At 33.5% G+C, this 24,411-nt stretch overlaps 3 protein-coding genes across 5 annotated transcripts; 2 read left to right on the top strand and 1 right to left on the bottom strand.

Annotated features, from left to right (window-relative positions):
- Positions 1-2,909: 2,909 nt before the first annotated feature.
- Positions 2,910-3,461, bottom strand: LOC113850734. Its single transcript, XM_027481285.1, has 2 exons — positions 3,232-3,461; positions 2,910-3,132 (listed from the first exon to the last, which is right to left on the bottom strand). The coding sequence occupies exons 1-2, from the start codon at positions 3,459-3,461 to the stop codon at positions 2,910-2,912; spliced, it is 453 nt and encodes a 150-aa protein (XP_027337086.1).
- A 1,035-nt stretch (positions 3,462-4,496) lies between these two features.
- On the top strand, positions 4,497-5,144 carry LOC113850733. The gene has a single exon (XM_027481284.1). It carries the CDS (start codon positions 4,497-4,499, stop codon positions 5,142-5,144), a length of 648 nt encoding a protein of 215 aa, XP_027337085.1.
- Positions 5,145-16,672: 11,528 nt separating this feature from the next.
- On the top strand, positions 16,673-23,870 carry LOC113849334 (peptidyl-prolyl cis-trans isomerase FKBP62-like). Of its 3 annotated transcripts, XM_027479183.1 has the most exons (14): positions 16,673-16,770; positions 16,871-17,084; positions 17,668-17,754; positions 18,517-18,777; positions 18,862-18,936; positions 19,015-19,095; positions 19,249-19,443; positions 19,542-19,634; positions 19,721-19,896; positions 21,797-21,919; positions 22,002-22,148; positions 22,238-22,365; positions 22,538-22,658; positions 23,543-23,788. In XM_027479183.1, exons 2-14 carry the CDS (start codon positions 16,889-16,891, stop codon positions 23,591-23,593), a joined length of 1,734 nt encoding a protein of 577 aa, XP_027334984.1. In that variant the 5' UTR covers positions 16,673-16,770; positions 16,871-16,888; the 3' UTR covers positions 23,594-23,788. The 3 variants fall into 3 exon arrangements, with proteins under 3 accessions (XP_027334984.1, XP_027334982.1, XP_027334985.1); XM_027479181.1 differs by having other exon boundaries at positions 16,673-17,084; positions 23,543-23,870; XM_027479184.1 differs by lacking the exons at positions 16,673-16,770; positions 16,871-17,084 and adding an exon at positions 18,354-18,418 and having other exon boundaries at positions 17,690-17,754.
- Positions 23,871-24,411: the final 541 nt, after the last annotated feature.

Below are 24,411 nucleotides of genomic sequence, written 5' to 3'. Positions count from 1 at the left end.
TATACCATAATACCTGTATCATAATCACATCCATTAATTTATTCTGGCTCACATATTATAATCACCCGTCATCCTGATTCCCTAAATTATTAGTAAGGATGATCATCTATTCTATCCTTTTTCAAGCATTATATCATAAAATCATAAGTTATAATATAAAAGCAACATATTCATTTTCACACTAAATTCACATTACAAACATATTTACACATATATCATTCATAATTCACTATCTATTATCTGTTTTCTTATCCCAATATGCACTCTCAGTACACTGTGATCACAGATATCGATGTCTCCAACACTTTTTGAGGTCTTATTCAACTAGGTAAATAATTGTCGGTTAACCCATGCACAAAGATACAACATGTATAATAATCGGGCCCATTAGCAAAGACATAGTCAGGAGTCTAGTTAGGAAACGAGTGTGAGGCCATGTGATGTATTTGCTCTCAGAAAAAGTGTATACACATATGCGAATGTCGCTCACCACCCTATGTTTCCCCCAAATTTTCATCGTCTCCAGACTTTATACCCCAGTATATCTTTGTAACTATTCATACTAGATTTCATCCATATTCGACTATTAGGTCATTCTCAAAGTTATTCTATTTCTTACTCATAAGATCGTGCTTAATAAAGTACTTTCAGAGTAAATCTGTTTCAATCCATTCCACACATACATTCATTGATACAATTTTAACCGTAAATATTTAATATCAACATCGTTACCTTATATCATTTTACTCAAATATATTTCGTAAAATCACACAAAATTACTCAGCAAGTTGCAATATTCTATATCCAGTACTCATCATACCATGCAAGTAAGCATATATCAGCCATTTGGCCCAGACAATCAATCATTCTAAACAATCAAACAAATATCTTTTCATTCATACTTCACACCACAAGTATCTCAATCATCTATTCTCATAAAATATTCATGTAACCGTACTCTCTGAGCACAAAATAAATAGTGTCCAGAGAGCATGATATTTCTCTTGTGGGGTCCTCGCCTGAGCGACCCATCTCGCCTAGACTAAATCCTTAGCTTGCCTGAGTGAGATCACTCTCGCTTGGGCGAGGTGACAGTTAGGCCACATTTATCCTATTTCACTTGAGCAAGAATCACTCACTTGAGTGAGATAGCCCCGCAACAAATTATTCCTGCACGCTTAATCTCGCTTGAGCGAGATCTACTGCACCAAAATCCTCACAAAAATCCTCTATAGTCCATTCTAAATACACACTAATACCACTTAATGTCACGACCCCCTTTTTATAAGGAATCGAGAACATTGTTTCTACATCACATACTTATTTAAGATAAATAAATAATAGAGAATGTAAGTATGAAATTCTCTTCTCATTCAAAATAAAATAAAGTTTTTTACAACAAATATCCAATAAAACAACGTAATATTACATTTAGTTCATAATATTCAAAATATCCAAAATTATACTACGTAGCTCCCTCTACATGAGGTCTCAAAATATAAGGAAAAAGGACTTTGATGCAATATTACTCGATTCTAGCTTCTAACATTTCTTCACTGGCCCCTCAGCCTGTGAAGTAGATGCAACACCTGCTACATCTGCTCACATACCACCGTACGATCATCGCAGTACACACGCACACAACGACATAGAAACAAAAGCAAGGGTGAGCTTACAAAAATAAAATAAAATCATATATATAGAGCAAAATATTTCTCACAGCAATAGCCCCATGCATTTCCAGCCCATCTAATGCACAGCATGAAAATGATTTCTAACTGGTTTCACAGCCTAAGTAATCCAGAAGGAACCGAGCCGGTCCGGGAGCTACCCGTTCCGGTATCTGGATCCAGACAGCACAGCACAGCAGCTCAGCATGAACTTACCGTTACACGTTTACTCACCTAAACATGTAACTCAGCTCTATAATGATGCAAAACATATATCTCAGCATGATGCACACCGCTAAAATTATTTTAACAGCTCAGCTAAGGCAAGTTTAAGATAGATCAGCTAAAATCTCAACATTTTAAATCAATTAACAGCAGTTACAACTTAGAAAATAACTTTTATTCAATAGATCTAACAAAATCATATCAAAACATCTTGAAATAGCATATTAAACCGTTCAAAACGTAGTTCATAGGTTAAAGTAAACTCCCCTTACCTCAGAACGATGATTCACACTAGATCTACCGAATATTACTTGTTTTATAGCTAGATTCACCAAAGATTTTGCTTTAGAACGGAGTTTCTCCTAAGAACACCATGAACTTCTATGAGAAAGAGAAGAAGAAGAGAAACGAACGGTAAATCTAGCTTCAAACTTAAAGAAACTTACTTCAAATCCTTCAGAATAGATGTAAAATCTCAGATCTAGCGAGAAATCTAAGTTTAAGAGGGTTTAATATGAGAGAAAATGGTAGTATACGGCCTTAGAACCTTTGAGAACCTTGGATAGGGGTGAAGAAATGAAAATTTCGTGTGAAGCCCCCTTTTAATAGAAAATTTTTGAAATTTACTGTTCACCGCCGAAATTTACTGTTCATCGTCGAAAACACTGTTCAGGACACTATTCATGCCAGAAAACACTGTGCATGCGTACTGTACACGCACTGTACACGTATGTGACGTCAGCCATGACGTCATGATGATGTCAGTGATGATGTCAGCAATCACTGTACATATGCAATTTTTACTGTTCATACACGGTTTGCACTGTTCATACGGTACTATTCACTTTTTTTAAAAAAAATAATTTCAAACTCCATCTAAATCTATTCCAATACCAAATAATCCTTCAATTAACATTGAACAGGTATAAAATATTATAGATTACTCAATAACAAATCACTAGCCTAACAATTCTCCCCCCGAAAATAAATTTTTGTCCTAAAAAATTTCATCCCTCAGAGAAAAGATAAGGGTACAACTCTCATTCTTTCCTCTAACTCCCATGTGGCATCACCAGTTACTGGGTCCCAAACAACCTTTACTAACTGAATAGACTGGCCTCTAAGTTCCTTAACTCTAGTATCCTCGATATGAGCAGCTGGGACCTCCACAGACAAATTATCTCGTAACTCCACAACATCAGGCTCAATTATATGAGACGAATCAGGAACATACTTTCTTAATTGCGATACATGGAAAACATTATGTAGTCCTGACAACTGAGGTGGTAACGCTAATTCATAGGCTACTGGTCCTCTACGATGTAATATCTAATACTGTCCTATGAACTTAGGTGTTAACTTCTTGGCTCTTAAGGCTCGCCCTACACCTGTAGTGCGTGATACTCTCAAGAATACGTGATCACCAACCTCAAATTCTAGAGATCTTCTGCGTCGGTCAGCATAAGATTTTTGTCGACTCTGAGTTGCTCTCAGCTTTTCTCTAATAAGTTCAACTTTCTCCTTAGTTTCTTGCAGCATTTCAGGCCCAACCATCAAATACTCCATCTTGGAACCAACAGATAGGGGTTATACACCTTCTACCAATAGAAACTTGAACACATAAGTATATAACAAGAAAATCAATAATTTAGCTATCTAATTAAAACTAACAAACACATTTAATTGCATAAATATATTAATAGAGTATCCAATACCTTCCTTTTCATTTTTTAGCTAACTTTGTGCACACATAAGTGTTTCCAAGGTGTCCTCATGATGTTGAGAACGATGAGGACTCAACAATCTACCTCTTGTGGTAAAAGGAGACTCTAAAGCAACAGTTTGAAATTGGGATAGCCAAAATATCCTTGGCAATTTTTCGCAATATTGGATATTTGATCTGGTTTGATTTCCACCACCCAAGGATATCAAAACTAGCACTTCTAGGCAACAACCTTTTCTTCCAAGTAGATATCTAACTCAGACTTAGATAGTATATCATTTTTATCATTAATAAATTAATCATAATCACTTAGAAAATTGTTAACATTAAGCATATCCAAATTCATTTCCACTATTCTTGTGGCTTTAGCTTGATAATCTTCAAACAACAAGTAGCATAATTTCTTCACATTGTTAATTTTAAAAGAAGATGAACTTTTATAAAGCTTGAGAAATAAATACTCTAACTTCAATTTATATCTTGGATCCAAAAAAATGGCAATTCCCATAATCCCATGTATAACAAACTAATATTTCTCAAATTTGGCTAATATTTTTGTAGCCATATTTCTAATTGATAGAATATAGAAATTATTCTCCAAATTATGTAAATATTCTATTATAGTTTGTTTCCCTTTGTATAGGATATTATAGCTGTATAATCCCTGATTTGTAGCGTTGATAGTGGTAATACACTTTGCATATATAGGAGAGATAATGAATGGGAAGGGCAAGCAATTATCTTTCTTCATGGTATCAGAAGTTTGAGGCGTGTAATCCTCTTGCTTCCGCAGCTTTCGTCTTCTTCTGTTCTGTTCTCTTCTTCTTCTTCCTCTTCTTCTTCCTCTTCTTCCTTTTCAATCCTTGCCTTTCCACGTCATGGGTGACAAGACCTCTTCCTCATCTTCTTCCTCCAAAGGCGCTTTCCATCCGAATCTTGCTGTAACAAACATCAAATCGCATGTACCTGTCACCCTTACCATGGAAAATGTCCAATATGCAAATTGGGCAGAATTGTTCAAAGTCCATTGCTGCTCTCACAAGGTTCTTCATCATATCATCCCTCCTAAGACCAAAGATGGTCAAGTGAAGGCGTTAGTACCTCTCACTCCAGAAGAACAAGACGTGTGGGACACGTTAGATGTTGTTGTGGTCCAATGGATATATTCCACCATATCCACGGACTTGCTAAACATAATTATCGAGGAAGATGCTTCGGCTCTAACACTATGGAATCGGCTCCGAGACTTGTTTCAAGACAATCAGAATTCCCGTGCCATTGCCCTTAAACAGGAATTCAACAATACATACTTGAAGGATTTCTCATCTGTCTTGGCCTATTGTCAACATCTCAAGACTATTTCGGATCAACTCCAAAATATTGGTGCTCCGGTCTCCAACAACCGTCTTGTCCTTTGTATGGTCAGAGGATTGACCCCGGCGTTCAAGGGCGTTGCTTCAGTTATTCGCCATAAAAAAATACTCCCTCTCTCCTATGAGGCTCGTTCGATGCTGGTTTTGGAGTAGGCTGGCATAAAAAGCCTGGACATGGGCGATGAGGCCATGGTTGCGCAATCTCGAGATTTGGATGATTCATCGGAGACCAAATCCTACTCCCATGGTAGGAAGAATAAATCCAAAAATTGCAACAACAATAAACCCAGAATAAATTTCAGAATAGAAACAGAGGGAACTCGAGTGGTGGCAACTTCGGGGGTGGTCAGCCGTATGCCAGTAGTGGCAGTAACCGAGGATGGGGCCAGTCCGGTGGTCGCCATGATAAAGCAGGTCAACAGCAACAGCAGTCGCAAGGGTTGTGGCCTCCGTTTACTGCTCGGTGGGCCTGGGTACAACCCCCACCTTGGACCATGTCTCCTTGTCCTTATCCTACACAGCAGCAGCAGCCACAAAGGATTCTGGGCCCTCGTCCAAACCAATCAACATGGCCTAGATCACAACAGGCCTATGCGGCCCAATGGACTCCGACCGACTTAGAGTCGGGCATGCATACTATGTCGCTCTCTTAGCAGGACCCGAATTGGTATATGGACACTGGGGCCACATCTCATATGACCCCATCACAAGGTAATCTCTCATCTTATTTTAATTTGAGCAAAGAAAAAAGTATTACTGTGGTAGTGGTCAATCTATTCCAATTCGTGGTTATGGTTATAGTTCTTTACCTCAAACTAGCCCTCCTTTGTCTCTCAAAAATGTCTTGCATGCTCCCAACCTTGTTCAAAACTTTGTCTCAGTTCGTAAGTTCACAACTGACAACCATGTGTCTGTAGTTTTTGATCCCTTTGGGTTTTCTGTGCATGACTTACATACGAGAATGCAGCTACTGAGATGTGATAGCAACAGTGACCTTTATCCCATCACCAAGAGCGTTTCTACCACCATCTCGTCACCCTCGGCTTTCTTAGCTTCTTCAATTTGGCATAATAGATTGGGTCATCCGGGAGCTTCAGTTTTAGCCTCTCTTAGGCGTTAATTTCATCGACTGTACTAGTTCTTCTAAGACTAATATGTGTTGATCTTGTGTACTTGAAAAACATATTAAATTGCCATTTGTTGCTTCATCATCTATTACTTATATGCCATTTGATATTATTCATAGTGATCTTTGGACATCTCCTGTGCTCAGTACTTCAAGTCATCATTATTATGTATTGTTTTTGGATGATTACTCCAAATACTTGTGGACTTTTCCCCTTGCCTCCAAATTCCAAGTATTTTCTATATTTACAAACTTCCACAAATACATTCGTACTCATTTTGAGCATCCTATTAAAAATGTTCAATGTGAAAATGAACGTGAATTTGATAATAAGTCGTTTAGACAACTTTGTGAGTCAAATGGCATTTCATTTCGTCGATCTTGTCCTCACACATCATCCCAAAATGGCAAAGCAGAGAGAAAGATTAGATCCATCAATAATATCATTCGCACTCTTCTTCATTATGCATTGTTACCCCTATCTTTTTGGCATCATGCTCTCCAAATGGCAACATACCTACTTAATATTCTTCCAAGTAAATTGTTAGCCTATGAGTCCCCCCTTCAAGTGCTATATCAACGCCATCCCTCATATTCTCATATTAGGGTCTTTGGGTGTTTATGCTATCCTTTTTCCCCTCTACTCAAATTAATAAGCTTCAAGCACAGTCTACTCCATGTGTCTTCTTGGGTTTTCCATCCTATCATTGGGGATATAAGTGTTTTGATATGTCTTCCAATAAAATCATTATTTGTAGACATGTGATATTTGATGAGAATGTTTTTCCCTTTGCGAAAATTCATCAACCACAAGAGGGTGACTATGATTTCTTGGATGATGGGCTGTCTCCATATACCATCCACCATCTTTAAAATACTCGTGACCTCTCATCTCACAAAACACCCTCTACTAGCCCACACCAAGATGTCTCAGCCCAACAACCCAGAGTCTAGCAGCCGCCGATGATGTCTCCATAGACACGGCCCAATCTCCTACTCTGTCATCTACAAAGCCCGGGACACCACTTCCTCCACACGGCCTATTTCCCCACAGCCCATAAATTTTTCCCAACAGGCCTCCCAATTTCAGTCCAGCAGACCTATCACTCGAAGTCAGCATAGTATTCGTAAGCCTAATCCAAAATACCAAACCCATCATGCCACGGTTACTAGGTCTTCCCTACCACGTAACCCCCTAGCTGCTCTTCGTGACCCGAATTGGAAAATGGCCATGGATGAAGAATTCAATGCTCTTATTAAAAGTAAGACGTGGGATTTGGTGCCTCATCCGTCTAATGCTAATGTGATTCACTCTGTGGATTTTTACTCATAAAGAAAAATATGATGGTTTTTTTGAGAGGCACAAAGCCCGTCTTGTAGGTGACGGCAAAGCTCAACAGGTGGGCATTAACTGTGGCGAGACTTTCAGTCGAGTGGTCAAACCAGCTACCATCAGGACCGTTCTCAGCTTGGCTCTATCTAGAAACTGGCATATTCATTAGCTGGATGTAAAAGATGCATTTTTCCATGGGGAGCTCAAGGAGACAATTTACATGCATCAACCTATGGGGTTTTGGGGACCCTGAACATCCAGATTATGTGTGTCTACTGCGTAAGGCTTTGTATGGACTTAAGCAAGCCCCCCATGCCTGGTATAGGAGGTTTGCAGATTTTGTCTCAGGTATTGGTTTCAAGAATAGCAAGTCTGATAGTTCCCTGTTCATTTATCAGAATGGCTCTGAGATGGCTTATCTTTTATTGTATGTGGACGACATCATACTCACTGCTTCCTCAGTTTCCCTCCTTCAGTGCATTATAGACAGTCTTAGTTTGGAGTTTGCGATGAAGGATGTGGGCTCTCTTAATTATTTTTTGGGTATTTGTGTGACTAGGCACAAGGGTGGATTGTTCCTTTCACAACGAAAATATGCTGAAGAAATAATTGATCGAGCAGACATGGGTTCGTGTAAGCCATCTCGTACTCCTGTTGATACCAAGCCCAAAGTGAGTGCCACTTCTGGCGCCCCATATGTAGATCCCTCTCTTACCATAGCCTCGCAAGTGCACTATAATACCTCACATTCACACGGCCGAATATATCTTATGTAGTTCAACAGGTGTGTTTACATATGCATGACCCAAGAGATACCCATATAAATGCTCTCAAGCATATCATCCGCTATGTACAAGGTACTCTACATTTTGGACTACATCTCTCTCCATCCTCTATTTCTACCATTGTGTTGTATATGAATGCTGATTGGGGTGGATGTTCGAATACTCGGCATTCTAAATCTGGTATTGTGTTTTTTTGGGTGATAATTTGATCTCATAGTCCTCAAAACAACAACCCACACTTTCCCGATCTAGCGCAGAAGCGGAATATAAGGGTGTTGCAAATATTGTCTCTGAATCTTGTTGGATTCGGAACCTTCTACTGGGGCTAGGTTGTCCTATACGGAAGGCAACTTTGGTCTACTTTGATAACGTAAGTGCCATTTATCTCTTTGGGAACCCGGTTCAACACCAACGCACCAAACACATTGAAATGAATATTCATTTTGTTCGTGAAAAGGTGGCTAGAGGTGAAGTCCGAGTTTATCATGTGCCTTCCCGTTATCAAATTGCTGATATTTTTACAAAAGGGTTGCCCCTTGTTTTATTTAAAGATTTTTGGGACAATCTCAGTGTTCGTTCTCCTCCCCCTGAAACTGCGGGGGTGTGATAGAATATAGAAATTATTCTCCAAATTATGTAAATATTCTGTTATAGTTTGTTTCCCTTTGTATAGGATATTATAGTTGTATAATCCCTGATTTGTAGCCTTGATAGTGGTAATACACTTTGTATATATAGGAGAGATAATGAATGAGAAAGGTAGGCAATTATCTTTCTTCACTAATAGCCTTAATTGAACAAATTTGTCATTGTTGTAAGGATAACTTTATTTCACAAACCAAAGGAAAGAAAATATTTGTTATAGGATATTGTGTCCTGAAAAACATATCAGTCACATGATTAAAGATTTTCAACCTACTACAAATTTCTTTAGTAATTTCACCCATTTGTTGTAGGGATACATGTATACATATGCTCTCCTATTGTCTAATGGATAAAAACATCTTTATAAGTCAATGCAACAATAAGTATTTGATAAGTAAAATTCCATCATGTTTTGCAATCAAGTACAAGTTTTTTTATAATGGAAACTTTGATTTGATATGCTGCTTCCCTAAAGGTTTGTTTTCTTTTAGGTGTAGCTATCCAAAAAGCAACACTACTCCTAATCTTCTCTGTACCATCTCCAATAACATTTAAACTATCTTGAGTATAATACCTCATGTGAAACAACTTACCGTTAAGCATAAGAGAAGAACAATCAAGTTTGTTTAGTAACAAACTAACGAGAGTCATTTGTACTACAATTATTCAAAGTGATGGTAGATAACTTTCTATCAATATTCTAATCTAGCATGCATTCAACCAACACTTTAGATAAAGCTTCTACTATATGTGGACATTCCATATATACAAACCTATTAATGTAAAAATAAATTATATACATACATAAAAAGGCATTGAAATAATGTAAAATATTATATGTAAATAATTAGTAAATGAATATATCATACAATGATCACAAAAATTATACCTCAATATGCAACTTTGCATATCTCAATCATCAGTAATGTAGTGAGTTGTGATGGCTATAAACCCTTTTTTTTTATTGCTAGCTTTCAACATATTTGTTGTTAAAACAATTCTACTTTCAATCTTCTCTAAGAGTCCCATAGCCTTCAACTTTTTATTCTAATAGATTTTGATAATGTCACCTTTTATTGTCTTTTGACTAAAAATATTATATGTAAATAATTAGTAAATGAATATATCATACAATTATCATAAAAATTATACCTCAATATGCAACTTTGCATATCTCAATCATCAGTAATGTAGTGAGTTGTGATGGCTATAAACCCTTTTTTTTTATTGCTAGCTTTCAACATATATGTTGTTAAAACAATTCTACTTCCAAGCTTCTCTAAGAGTCCCATAGCCTTCAACTTTTTATTCTAATAGATTTTGATAATCTCACCTTTTATTGTCTTTTGACTAAAAATCTTAAATAAAGGTTATAGGCCTTCAAAATATGCTCTAAGTCCCAAATGGTCCACCATAGAAAGCGGATACTCATGAATTATTATTATAGAAGCAAGATCTCTTCTTGATTTTTCTAGATTAAAAAGATAATTACTCAAATAAGTGGATGATCCATTTACTTTCTTTTGTTCTTTCAACAAGATTGATTATTTTATATACTTATACGGCATCCTTTTACAAGTTTGAAAGTGTTTATGCAAATAATTTGTTTCATCTGATCTTTTACCTGTTAGTTGATTGTTGCAATAATTGCATATAACTTTTTCTTCTCCATTAATAATTTTTTTCTTAAAGTGATTCTATATAACTAACATCTTTCTTTCTTTTTTTTTCATCATCAGTTGCATCATAATCATCTCCATCCAGAAAAATAGGTAGTGTATCTAACTAGGATTGAGATTGACCTCTAATATTGGAATGATCAATCAATCATAGATCATTAAGTACAATTTTATGAGCATTTTCAGGTTGTGTGAGAGTAATAAAAATAATCGAAAAAAAGTTACTTTCATATTCCTATGAAGGAGTTACTCCACATACATTTTCCATTTGTTATTACCTATATCAAAGCAAGAATTTAAATCAAAATCCTTATTCAACCTAAGTCAATATAATATCACATAAATTTTGAAAAAAGAGAATTATAAATTGAAAGACAATATTACTCAAAATAGAAAATTTGTCCATTCAAAAAAATAAAATAATTATGGCATATAAAAGAACTTTTAAATGAGTAGAAAATATAAATATAAAATTACATAAAATAAACAGTGAAATCTTTATCTTGATCAAAATTTCACAAAAGCATCCACAAAAACTTTCTAAAAACTAAAAGTGGGTTAAATTATTTTTTTCCTAAATTTCTAGTTGCTTCATTGTAAGTAAAAAATTATTCAGACAAAATTATATGAAATTAGAATACCAATGATAATTGAAAATACCAATAATAATTATAATAGAGTTTTAGGCTTATTTATTAAAGACTTACCTTTGTATGAAAGTACAACTCTCAATGATATAAGTTGTGAAGCAACTCATGATTACATAATTATCAATAATTATAGAGGAGACTTAGTTAAATATATAAAATATTAACCCTAATTTTCTTCCATCATGGACTTTTGGGTCAAGGCCTATACTATTTTTCACATAGATTAGTATTAAATGCCCAAAGCCCATTAGCAATTGATTGCATTATTAGTGGACTTGAGTATATTCAAATAGATCATAATATTAACCCATTTTTTTGACAAAAACAAAAAGTTACAATTGATTGTAGTCCACAATAATTTATGAAAAAATTTGAACATCTATTCAATGATTCTCTACTGTATAAACTAGAGAAAGAATTAATTATTTGTTGCAAAAAAATATTTCAGATTCTTGCGATGCACTTTAAAAGGAGATTCTCCTTTTTTGCAACATTTGTTAGTATTGTATTTTAAAATCAAATAATAATAGTCACTGGCTAGTTTCCTTTGATATTTGTAACACCCTACTTTATAGAGACCCTCAATTAGTGATTTTTTTTTTAAAAACCAATAATAATTCATTCATACATAATGTCGAGATTTCCAATCATTAATCACAAAATAAATTTTCACATGCAAATTTCAATATGAAGTTTCTGAATTTCATCGTAGCATATAATAAAAGTAAACATTCATAAGTATTTAAATAGTTGTTTACAGTAATCCAAAGGGCAAATGGTCAATGAGTTCCCTGCTTACACGTCACTATACACCAGAGAACTCAATCACGTCTAGTAACATAATTAACATACAGATAAAAATATTAGATACAATTCTTCAAAATAATAAGAGCAACACCGGAAATGATTTCCTACAGAGCAGCATAACTAAACAAAATAAGTGGCTACTGCCCAGCACCATATAGGCCTATGTACAACAAAAGAATGCCTACAACTAACTCTTGCCACTGTACACAAAAAGTAAGGTGCTTCCAGTCCTACTCTGAATCCATATCCTCAGACTTGGGTGATGAATCCCCCTCATATGAGCCCATCTCTGAGTCACTAGACTCATCGATGTTTAGAGGATCATAATCCTCAGGAACATCAATATCCATTTCCTCCTCCTCAGCTGGAGGGGGAACTGGTGGTGGTATGGGCTGAAAGGGATTGTTATTACCCAAATCAAGAGTTAGTCTAGTCCTAATGGTGAAAGGTACATTGCCACCTCCGGGTCCTGGTGCCGCTCTCCTTAGCATTATAGTAAGTATGCCAGCAAATGTGTGAATGTGATTATCCCAATCGTGATGCCATCGGTGTAGTTCTGGACTGAGGAACCTGATCACCATATTCGTCTGAAGTGGTAACTGTGCCATCTCCCTCTACTACAAAGAGTGATCGAGCAAATCCAACAAGTATCGCAAACACATAGAAAATAAAAAAATAGAAAGACAATAGGGTGAGCCATAGTTCATACATCTTGTTAAAATCAAACATCATAAACATTCACAGATCAATCACATTCCAAATACATGATGATGATGATGATGCATGATCCTAGTTCCTTTTACTAATATGTTCATGCATGCGGGCCCAGATCATTTCTCAAATCAGTGCTGGGGTAGCCAGGAGTTGACACTACTAGGTATGGAAAATCCACCCACGGGATTATTGAGACCCACGCTCAAATATAAACCTAGTAGCTCACTGACCATGATATACGGTAAGAGTACAGTCAGGTACAGGAGAGTTTGTACAGTGGGATCCCTGACAACAGGTAGCGAGCCTGAGCCTTTTGGAGCTTCCAACCACTACCCTTCCTATCCCCAAGTCCTCCCTCAGGGCCTCCCTATCGTATTCCCAGAGTCCATAGTCTCCGATTCCCCAGTTTGCACAAAATACCATTTTCAGATGAGTAATGCATGAATTTGTTTAAAATGATTAAAATATTTTTTTATTTTTTTTTTAGTTTGAACATTTTTCAAAAATTTTGATAGAGTTTCCCTTGTAATACGGACTTCCCAAATTTTTTTTTTTAGATATCTGTTACAATCAGAAAACTTCCCAATACAGTTTGTAAGGATTCACCACCCATCATTTATTCATTTCAATTTAATTTCAATAAACTTTCCCATGAAAACCACCATGCACATAAATGCTTATTCAAGGACAATTCATATCATATAACACAACTTATAGCTCAATGAAGTATTCAAACATATACTTTTACAATCAAACACGCAAACCAACCTTTTTCATCTCTTGAAATTAAACAAATTATAAAATTGAAAGTATCAATCATAACAAAATTTGACAATTTCAACAAGTAAGGTTAAATACGTTTATGATGTAATCCTTACTATATAACCCACCCTTTACCTCTTACGTCCACGCTTGTTCCTTCCAAAGCTTGAGGTTGAGATTGATTTCCGGCGAAATCTATACATGTAATGAAATGCTAGTTAGAACCTTCTCCGTTCTATCTCATGAGAATTTAAACTCATTCATTATTCTAATCTAATCATGGCAATATGTTAAGCCCACATTCACCTTACACTTAACTTAGAAAATTATTCTATTTGGTATACGCTTAGAGTAGGAGGAATCCTAATGAAGAACATAAACAAAGTTCAGTGTTTTGGAATTTTCGTGATTGTCTACAATATTGATGAAGAGATCAAAGTCTAATCCAAGATAGATTGTACAATAAAGTTGGTCCAAGTTATGACAGAGAAATTTTCGAGCAGGTTGCACAAGGTTCAGTGTTTTTGCCATTACTCAAGATATACTTAACATTTTAACATGGAACCGGTTTCTAAATTTCAAGGACTAATTTATCTACAACTCTTATGAAGAAATCAAATTCAAATACCGTATAGAATAATGGCAGTTTGCAGTTTACAGAGGTTATTTCTAACAGGGCTCAACTACACTAACATTCTGAACATACCTTAGTAATTTGACTATATCTCATGCTACAAATAAGCTATTGACATGAAACAGATTTTAAAATTTCAATAATACAATTTCCTACAACCTTTATGAGGATTCGAGTCCCAATTCTACACATCAGTCCCAGTAATTCGAAATCCGTGGCTGTTGGAACAGGATAATCTTTTAAGGTGACTGCTAGAATATCTGATAGTAAAATGGGCATAACTTGAGCTATAAATATCCGTTTGATGTGAAACCCTAATTCGGTCCACACAAGTCCCAGAATTCAATGGACTAAAACGTACAAATTTGAGTTCCTAGGTTTTTAGCCTAACCACTTCTAATAATCCATTTCAAGCATGATTCTAGTGTTCTAGGTGTAAAATCACAACAACAAAAGCACCATAACACTCTTCCCATTCCTATTCATGTGAAGCCAAGCAAGGAGAGAAAATGAAAATGCACCATTTTGAAAAAATGAAACCATACAAATGTAGAGGAGGATGAGGGGAATAAACTTACCTCTTGAAGCTCCTCAAGAAAACTAAGATTTTGCCCTCAATTTCTAGCTTGAAATGTGAAAGTTTTTGGAAGAGAAAAGGAAGAAGAAGAGCCCGTAAATTTTAGGAAAGTTTTAGGAATTTTTTAAGTATTTCTCTCTCCTATGTCCCTTATAAAAGTCAAAATTCAAATAATTTATTATTATTATTATTATTATTATTATTTTTTAAAACTTAAGAATTACATTTTTACCAAATGTATATTTTTACAATTTAATAGGTAGGAATTTTTTTTTTTTTTAAACAAGGTAATAGAATGTTTACAATAATAATGAGATGATTATTAAAATTTTAATTTACTCAAATTGCTCCCGAAATAATTTATTTATTATCTGCTAATTAAATATGCTGCAAAATAGAATTTTGAAATTTATCAAATTGTGTTGTAAAAATTTACTTTTCGAGATCTTGTTAGCATTACTAGACTCTTGTAAGATTTTCAGAATTTTTTTTTTTGTACTTCATTTGCTATACTCAAATTCAGTTTGAAGTTTTTATCAGTATACTCACAAAATAGATAAATTTTGAGTATTTTCTAAAAATTTCAGAAAATCACAAATCATCTAATGAATATAAAACTCTAAAGTCACCTTGACTAATTCCTAATAATTTAATTTTTAAAATTTTGACAACGATTTTGTTAAAATTCAGCAAACCAGGAGCACTAAGGATTAGGATGTTACAATATTCACGTACGATTTGTTATTAGAAAATTATACTAAAATTATAAAAAAAAGTCTATAATATTAGTAGAGTATTTTAGCATTATATAAATAGAAAATAGTTCACATTCTAGCACAGATTTTGCAAAAGAAAAAGAAGAAAAAAGCATGATAAAAGAAAGAAAAAAAATGGGAAATAAAACCTAACTTTGTTGAAGATGACTTGATGATTAACATTTTTGTTCCTACTAAATAATGAAAAAATGCATAACAAATGTGTGTAAACATTAAAAAATCAATGAATCATGAATGTTTTATACATTATATAAAAAATAAATCAATATTCTATTCAATTGCTTATAAAGAAAAATATGATTATATAACTTCACATAAGTAGCATAATAATACAAAAATTCAATACGTAGTTATAGAACAAAGTTCAAGCATAGATTAAAATTCACATAAGTAGCATAATTAATAAAAAAATATTAATATATGCGAGTATGAGGCGGAGTGAATACTTATGTACCTATACTCGCAATCATCTCTATTAAAATTTGGGTATTTTCTTACATCCACACTTGTACTTGTTTAGCAAGTAAATACCTACCGGTTGAAGGTAAATTTTACAGGTTCTCATTAGGTACTTTATCTATTACCATCTCTTAAACTAATTATCGATTTTATTAACCTCAATTTTAAAAATTAAATTTAAATAATCAATAAAAGTGAAATTTTATGAAAAAATAATTATTATTTTAAATATAAAAAGTAGAGCAAATATTTTATAATAAAATTTTATTAATATTAATCACTTAATCTCCTTATGAAAATTTAATTAAACAAGATCAATTAATTAAATAAAATATATATGTTTAAACAAAATGAAATTAAAATAATTCTAAATTCTTCTATAACAATTTCTTTCGAATTTTTTTACTAACTAAATAAAAAATTAGACATATTTTATATTTTCAAAATATTAAATATATTTTTATTTAATATTTATTAATAAAATATTACAAAAATTAATAAAAATGTATAATATAAAATATAATGTCTCATTCATAAAATTCAGAATATTTTTTAACTGAATTTAAATATTCATAAATAAAAAATATTATAAAAATCATATTTATTATATTAAAATCATAAGCGTATAATAAATATTTTTAATGATATTTTATTATTATTAATTATTTATTATAAGGTAAAAACCTCTTAAATTAGATGTGTATAAATAGTTTTTTTTTTAAAAAAAAAAAAGCAAAGCAAAGGAAAGCAAGAAATTTTCGCAGTCTAGAAGCATCTTAACTCAACCCTGGAATCTGGAAACTACGCTACTCGGAGACACTCGCCATAGACCGTAGAACTCTCTGGAACCTCCAACTTCATTTTATTTTCAACTCTCTTCATTGTTCCTTCTTCCAATTCCATCTTCACGCACATTCTAACTAACTTCTCAGCATTTTCTGCGTTTCGAAATGGACGAGGATTTCGACATGCCGGCGCCGGAGTCCATGAACGACGACTTCGACTTCGCCGGCGGCGATATCGACGTCGACTACCCTGTCCTCAAGGTCGGCGAGGAGAAGGAGATTGGGAAACAAGGCTTGAAGAAGAAGCTCCTTAAAGAAGGCGAAGGATGGGACGCACCTGAAGTTGGTGATGAAGTTCAAGGTTGTTCTCTCTCCTTCATATTATATTTCTTGCATTTAGATTTCTTTGTTGAGACATGCTAGTAACAATCTTTTAATTATTTTTGTAATTTTTTGTTTTTCGATTCACTTTATCAAAAATTATGAAATTACGTGTATTTTACTTTTTATTTAACGAATATCATTCATGCTTCCACAATTTTTAATATATTTTAAATAATAAAAAGGAGTGTCAGAAATAATGTTTTAGAGAGTGTATGACTATTGCCTAGTACTCTTCTTACTGTGTTTGTTCTAATTTTTTTTGTTTTGTCGTGTTTAATTTTTATTTAAAGATTTATTGACTTTCGAAACGTTGGGAACACTTTTTACTTATTTATTATTAGTTGAAGTTTATGAAATTGTATTCCATTCTCTATTTAATGAGATCTAATAATTTTGTAATTTTTTAATAAATTTTAACTAACCCCAGATAGTGTCTTAGGCAGAGTAGTTTAGAGAGTATATGGCTAGTACTCTTCTTACTCGGTTTGTTCTAATATCGTGTTTTGTTTTGTTTCATTTTTATTTGATGATTTTTTCTTTTTAATTTTTTTTTTCTGTAGTTCACTATACTGGGACATTGCTTGATGGCACAAAGTTTGATTCCAGCAGAGATAGGGGAAGCCCTTTCAGTTTCACGCTTGGACAAGGTGAGTGTCGTGCTTTTCTTTCTTTATTTGTTTTTGGTTTTTGTGGTGAGAATTGTGGGTGTTGTGATTAATCAATGTGTTGGGACTTGGAATGGTGTGACTGTTTAATTGGTTTTTGGTGGATTTACCTACTAGCGCTTCAGAGTATGTGGAGAATTTTAAACGAGGTTGTGCTTGTGATGGTGAATTTGTGAATTTAACGTTTAATGGATAATGATGATTTGGACTTGTTTTGGGGACAAAAAATGTAATTTTGTGTTTTGTTGGTTTTTGTGTGGATTTATTAAATCTGGCACGAGCAATGCGAAGCGTTCCTGTGAGTTTTCGGTTGGGTTTTAAATTGGATTGCTAAGTGGTGAAAATAATAGGAATTGGAAATTTGTGAGATTGGTTTGTGTTTAGACAATAGAGTTGGCATGCTTTGGGGAATTCCATAGGCATGCGACTATTTTCTTTAGTAAATTTCTATTTCTATTTGAAATTTTCTACTGGTAATAGCTATTAAGTAGTTAGCTTGGATTTTTAAAGAATTGGATCTGATCATTTGTTTTATGTCTAATAATAAGTATGATTGTTTTTTCTAATCCATTTGTTGTTACCCCTTCATGGAGGGTATGGATTTTTGGTAGCCCATGTAATCAAGAGTTAAACGAATCTCTACACAGCACTTGTTATCTTGGGGGAATGAAATAGTATGTTTTGATTGAACATTTGCTATCAGTATTATGTTTTGATCTAGGTGGTCGTATCTTGGAAATGCAGGGCAAGTTATTAAAGGATGGGATCAAGGTATTAAAACAATGAAGAAAGGTGAAAATGCTCTTTTTACCATCCCGCCTGAGCTGGCTTATGGTGAATCTGGTTCTCCACCACCAATTCCTCCCAATGCGACACTCCAATTTGATGTGGAGCTGCTGTCTTGGACTAGTGTGAAGGACATATGTAAGGATGGGGGTTTATTTAAAAAGATACTTACTGAGGGGGAGAAATGGGAGAACCCCAAGGATCCTGATGAAGTATTAGGTATACTTATATACTTCCTTTGTAATCTGTTTGTTATGTTATATAACATAGTCTTAACCATTAAATGCACTTTTGGTGTTGCAGTTAAGTATGAAGCATGTCTTCATGATGGAACACTGGTTGCAAAATCTAACGGAGTGGAGTTCACAGTCAAAGATGGTCAGTGCCTACAAAATTTGTTACTCATTTTTCAAATTTGCATGGTGTGATCTTACATTAATGTTAACTCTATTACAGGTCATTTTTGTCCTGCATTATCAAAGGCTGTTAAAACCATGAAGAAGGGAGAGAAAGTGATTCTGACTGTGAAGCCCCAATGTAAGTTGTCTACAGTATGATTTGGTGATTGATGATCTAACTTTCTCTTCTTTTTTTTTTTTCTTAAAATGATGTGACTAGTAACCTTAATATCATAAATATGAACATTTACTTTGGTTCAAAGTTTTATGCATTTTTTTTATTTGTTTGTAGATGGATTTGGTGAGAAGGGCAAGCCAGCACATGGTGATGAAGGTGCAGTTCCACCAAATGCAACATTGCAGATTACTCTTGAATTAGTTTCTTGGAAGACTGTGTCAGAAGTAACTGATGACAAGAAGGTCACCAAAAAGATCCTCAAGGAAGGAGAAGGATATGAACATCCAAATGAGGGAGCCATTGTGAAATGTAAATGCTAGTTGATGTGCATGATGACCTTTTCATTTATAATATATTTAAGACATGCTTTCTGATGTATTCTTACGTATTTTTTAGCATCATTGCAGTGAAAGTAATTGGTAAGCTGCAAGATGGTACTTTGTTTTTGAAGAAGGGCCATGATGATGAGTCGGAGCTGTTTGAATTCAAAACAGATGAGGGTAACTTGAAATGTCCTAATGTTTCTTCTTGCTCCCCACAAATTTATTTTTATGCTAACCATTGTAATGTTTGATGGGTTGAGTAGAGCAAGTAATTGAAGGGCTTGACAGAGCTGTGTTGACTATGAAGAAGGGTGAGGTAGCATTGTTGACTATTTCACCTGAATATGCTTTTGGTTCATTGGAGTCTCAGCAGGAACTGGCAGTGGTTCCACCAAACTCCATTGTGCATTATGAGGTTGAGCTAGTATCATTTGTGAAGGTAAGTTAATAACTGAGCAATTATTTGCAATACTGTAATGTAATTAAACAAAATTCACAAGGTTAAAAAGGGACTGATAAAGAAACAAGTTAATTCTGCTCCCTTTTTATTTTTCCTCCAAATTCCAATTTTATTTGCTTTCCTATTGTCCATGTTTTTATTTCTATAAATTAATTAATTAATTTCCACCTGTTGTTTATATTTAATATGATAATTTAGTTAAATAATTTAACCAAATGATCATCTGGCCTAATCAATTTGAGCGTCAAAAGTTGATTGAATTTCTATACCCAACAACAACTGATCCTTATCCCTCTAGGTGAGGTTGGTTATGTGGATCAAATAATGCCATTGAATTCAGTAAAAACACTAAAATATTTAAGATATTATTTACTGCTAAATTTCTTTTAATAATTTCTTCTTTTAAAGTTTTTTGGGTTTCTCTTTCCCTTTTTTAATTGTGCTAAAATTATGTTAGCTACTCTTCTACTAGTGCTTCTAGTGGCCGTCTTTGCTGTTTTTTGTCATCTTGTTGATGGACACCAACTGGTGTGGGAATAAAGACTGAAGTGTATTCAATTGAACTGATACGGAATTAAAAGTTACATAGGAAGTTGAGCAAAACGGATTGAGTACAAAGGCTTCCTGTTTGAGAGCCTGATCTCTCCCTTCCCAAATCCACTCAAAAAGTGCCTTCCATCCTTCTTGCCTTTTCTCCTATTTTTATTCTGCTCGTAACTGCTTAGAGGCAGTTACGCTTGCCCCCACTAATTAAAATAACACCTGCTAAAATAATTAATAACTGCTAAGATAATTCAATCCTATTGAAAAACCTAAGTCTTGGCTCTTTTCTTATAATGTTTACTTATAAGGGGCCTAACACTTTTCTTCAAAAGATGCTACTGAAATATTTTTGGGATATAATTATTTTTTATTTTGTCTTTTCTCATATGACTACTTATTCATTTTAACATTCTTATTTTTATAATTTTCACATTTTCTCATGTTATTTCTTTAAAGTTCAATATTCACTATTGTTAAAATGTCTCATATTGGTCAATAATAGAATCGGAAATATTTTTATAAGGGCTTGGGTAATCTTTCTCCTATGAACTAGTTTTTTGAGTGAATTAAGCCCAAGTTTATCGAAGCCTATCCCAATTTAAATGATGTGCTGTCTATAGATATTCACTCTTGTAAGGCCACCTGCAAATGTCCTATTCCACAAACTTCAGAACTTAATGTCCAATCTTGAGCACAAAGGGTGTGTGTTGAGATGTCCTACGGTGGCTAGGAATAGAGGCAAAATACTCTTTATAAAGACTTGTTTAGTCCTCTTATAAGCTAACTTTTGGAAGTGAATTAGGCTAAAGTTTCCTAGTATGATAAAACTTTCTTTTCGGTTTATTAGATAATTTACAATCACAAATAACTCTTGATAATTTTTTTTTTACTTTTACCACTTATCTTGTACTTTATGGGTAATATTTTTAATAATTTCTTCACTTAAATTTTCAGCACATAATCATCATCTTATTTCTTGCTAAAATTGTGATATATATGCTTTTTCACTTCTGTCAAGGCAAAATATTCTTAGATTTCAAAGTATGTCTCCAAAGCTCAAGTTTAGAGTTATTCTTTTCTTTTGATTCTTCAACTAGGATTATGTCATCTTCGAAGAACATGCACTTAAGAATTTTTTGTATGTCAATCGCTGGACAAAGGAATTTCTATACCTGTAAATAAATAAATATTGGTTTCACTCAGTCTATGCATACCACAACAGTTATTAATCTCCATAACTTAGCAAGGGAATTTTGTTATTCTAAAATTGCTGTTTTTGACACCAGGCAAGTTCTTGTATAAACATTAAGCATTAGTAATTTTTACCTACTTTTAGGAGAAGGAGTCCTGGGACATGAACACCCAAGAGAAGATTGAAGCTGCTGGCAAGAAGAAAGAAGAAGGGAATGGATTATTTAAAGCTGGTAAATATACAAGAGCTTCGAAAAGATATGAGAAGGTAATTGAAGTTAAATTAAATTTTTATTCACTCCCATTTCAATGCATCCTCTGAGATATTTGTTATTGAAACTTTGATGCAGGCTGTTAAGTTCATTGATTATGATTCCTCCTTCAGTGAAGAGGAGAAGAAGAACTCCAAAGCCTTGAAGGTTGCCTGCAATCTAAACAATGCAGCATGCAAGTTGAAGTTCAAAGATTACAAACAAGCAGAGAAATTGTGTACAAAAGTATAACTGCTGTTTCCCATCTGATAGTTATAGAAAACCACTTCACTTATCTACAAAAGCAAAAACTGATTCTTGATATGGTGAAGCAGGTACTGGAGCTTGAGAGTACCAACGTAAAGGCTCTCTATAGAAGGGCCCAGGCATATATCCAGTTGGCAGATTTAGATTTGGCTGAATTTGATATCAAGAAAGCCCTGGAGATTGACCCTGACAACAGGTATATTCTGATTGCATTACTATTGTTGGCTTTTATAGATGGGTAATTCTTGAATCTGGTTTAAAATTCAAATTTCATTTCATTTATTTGTATTTTGGATTATTTATCATTTTATCTGCTGTAATTTTTGTTCTAATCTGACCAATATATTTGCTATTGGTATGTAAACTAGGGATGTCAAGTTGGAGTACAAGACTTTGAAGGAAAAGGTGAAGGAGTATAATAAAAAAGAGGCAAAATTTTATGGAAATATGTTCAACAAAATGCATAAACTAGATTCGGTTGACAGTTATGTGAGTATTTCATCTCTGTAGTTTCTCTAAATCTCTAATATGCTTACCCGAAGTGATTGAGTAAAATTGTCAATGATATTAAATGAAGGTAAATCAACCAACTTTAACTATTTTTATTAGTTTATATAATTTAGTTAAAAGGGTTAGAGAGAAAGTATTTTGAATTAAATGATATTTCTTATGTTATGTTCTTTATAATTCTTTAGTAATGGTTATGTTACACAATTGTATTGTGTACAACTTTTTACATATGTTTATAGTTACATTATTATTTTAAAAATCTAACAATTTACGTGAGTATGTAAAATTATTTATAAGAAGGATAGATTGAAAATAATATTTAAATTTAGAAGGGATAAATTTACCAAGGGGTATGGAATGGGATGTTAATAAAAAATTTCATTCCGTAAATTAACTTGGAACAGGATATGGAACGAACAGGTTATGCTAACATGAGCATGTTTATTCTGTGCATTGAACACGGAGTAGAACACAATTTCCTGTATTAAACATAACATCAATGTTTTCTCTTTCCCATAGCAGGCATAGCTGTTCAGCTTTTTGCTTGATACTGAAAATTATATATCTTGGTTGTATCGTTTTATTATTCTGCAGATAATTTTGTTAGTTGAGTGATATTTAGCTAGTGACACGTTTGAATATATCAAGAATTACCCAACAAGATATACAAAAAAGAATTATGTTTTGTATATAGTGTCACACTGAGTTACTTGTTTACGACAGTTAGCAAAATTAACTGCCAGAATCATAAAACAATGGACCCAAATGTATAATTTTGCTCGACTGTGACTAGTGGGTTTGCATTTTAAATCTGGCTTTTGTCCGTGTTGTGTTTTTTAATGCACTGTTTATTTCACGTGCAGAAATCTGCGTCCAAGGATGCCCAACCCATGAATATCGATAGCCCGGCATAAGCACCATGGAAATTCATCTAATTTCTGGGGTCTGCTTTCTTATTATTTTTTGTGGACATTTGGAAATTATGATGGATTATGGGATGTGAACGACAAATTTTGTTCTATTATTTGCTAAGAACTGGGAAATTTGTCTTGACCAAATTACATATTGGTGATGCGAGACATGTTATGGATCCTATATTTGTGTGTGGGAGAGTAAGGTTAAGTTTGGGTAAGTTTTTTTATAAGGATTTGAATGAGTTAAAAATGCTAAAATAAATAAAATTCTTTCTACAAGTAAAAATTAATGTTTGTTTTTTTTTGTAAGTGCAAATGTTAGCTTTCAAAAACCTAATTTTAGTAGTTTGTAAAATATCATTTTAGAATTATGTTTTCGAAAGTTTATTTTATTTTTAGAAATTATATTTTAGAAGTGTAAGATTTGATTTTTGAAAACTTAATTTCAGAAAGCTCGTAAATTTTAGAAAGCTTGTAAGTTAAACTTTACAAACTTCCACGATTAAGTTTCTGGAAATCATCTGTTATACTTAGAATTAAATTCTCAAAAGAAAAAATTATTTATTTATTTATTTAGTAGTTTGTTTTTCAAAAGCAAAAATTCACATCTCTAGAATTTAAGTTCTAGAATAATCAAAAGTTAAAAAAAAATAAAAATAAATTAAGAGATATGATTATTTTTGGAAAAAAAAAACTAAACTAGAGAGGCAACAATGACATTGTATGCGTATTAGATTATATTGACATTATCTTATTTCTTATTTTCTTTTACTATTTTGAGATTGAATTGAAGCTTTCATTAGAAATTTATTTATTTT

The sequence above is a fragment of the Abrus precatorius genome, unplaced genomic scaffold (genome assembly GCF_003935025.1).
Source record: "Abrus precatorius isolate BTA unplaced genomic scaffold, Abrus_2018 Scaffold9, whole genome shotgun sequence".
Taxonomy (NCBI): domain Eukaryota; kingdom Viridiplantae; phylum Streptophyta; class Magnoliopsida; order Fabales; family Fabaceae; genus Abrus; species Abrus precatorius.
The sequence above is the reverse complement of the archived record's forward strand: the minus strand, read 5'-3'. Positions and strand labels throughout refer to the sequence as shown.

What these genes read in the sequence shown, in the direction of transcription:
- LOC113850734 (XM_027481285.1), bottom strand. Translation starts at nt 3,461, where the DNA reads ATGGAGTATTTGATGGTTGGGCCTGAAATGCTGCAAGAAACTAAGGAG. An exon ending in ACACCTAAGTTCATAGGACA is followed by an intron (nt 3,133 to 3,231) that starts GTATTAGATATT and finishes ATCGCAATTAAG; the next exon opens with AAAGTATGTTCCTGATTCGT.
- LOC113850733 (XM_027481284.1), top strand. Translation starts at nt 4,497, where the DNA reads ATGGGTGACAAGACCTCTTCCTCATCTTCTTCCTCCAAAGGCGCTTTC.
- LOC113849334 (XM_027479181.1), top strand. Translation starts at nt 16,889, where the DNA reads ATGGACGAGGATTTCGACATGCCGGCGCCGGAGTCCATGAACGACGAC. An exon ending in TCTGACTGTGAAGCCCCAAT is followed by an intron (nt 19,096 to 19,248) that starts GTAAGTTGTCTA and finishes ATTTGTTTGTAG; the next exon opens with ATGGATTTGGTGAGAAGGGC. An exon ending in TGAGGGAGCCATTGTGAAAT is followed by an intron (nt 19,444 to 19,541) that starts GTAAATGCTAGT and finishes GCATCATTGCAG; the next exon opens with TGAAAGTAATTGGTAAGCTG.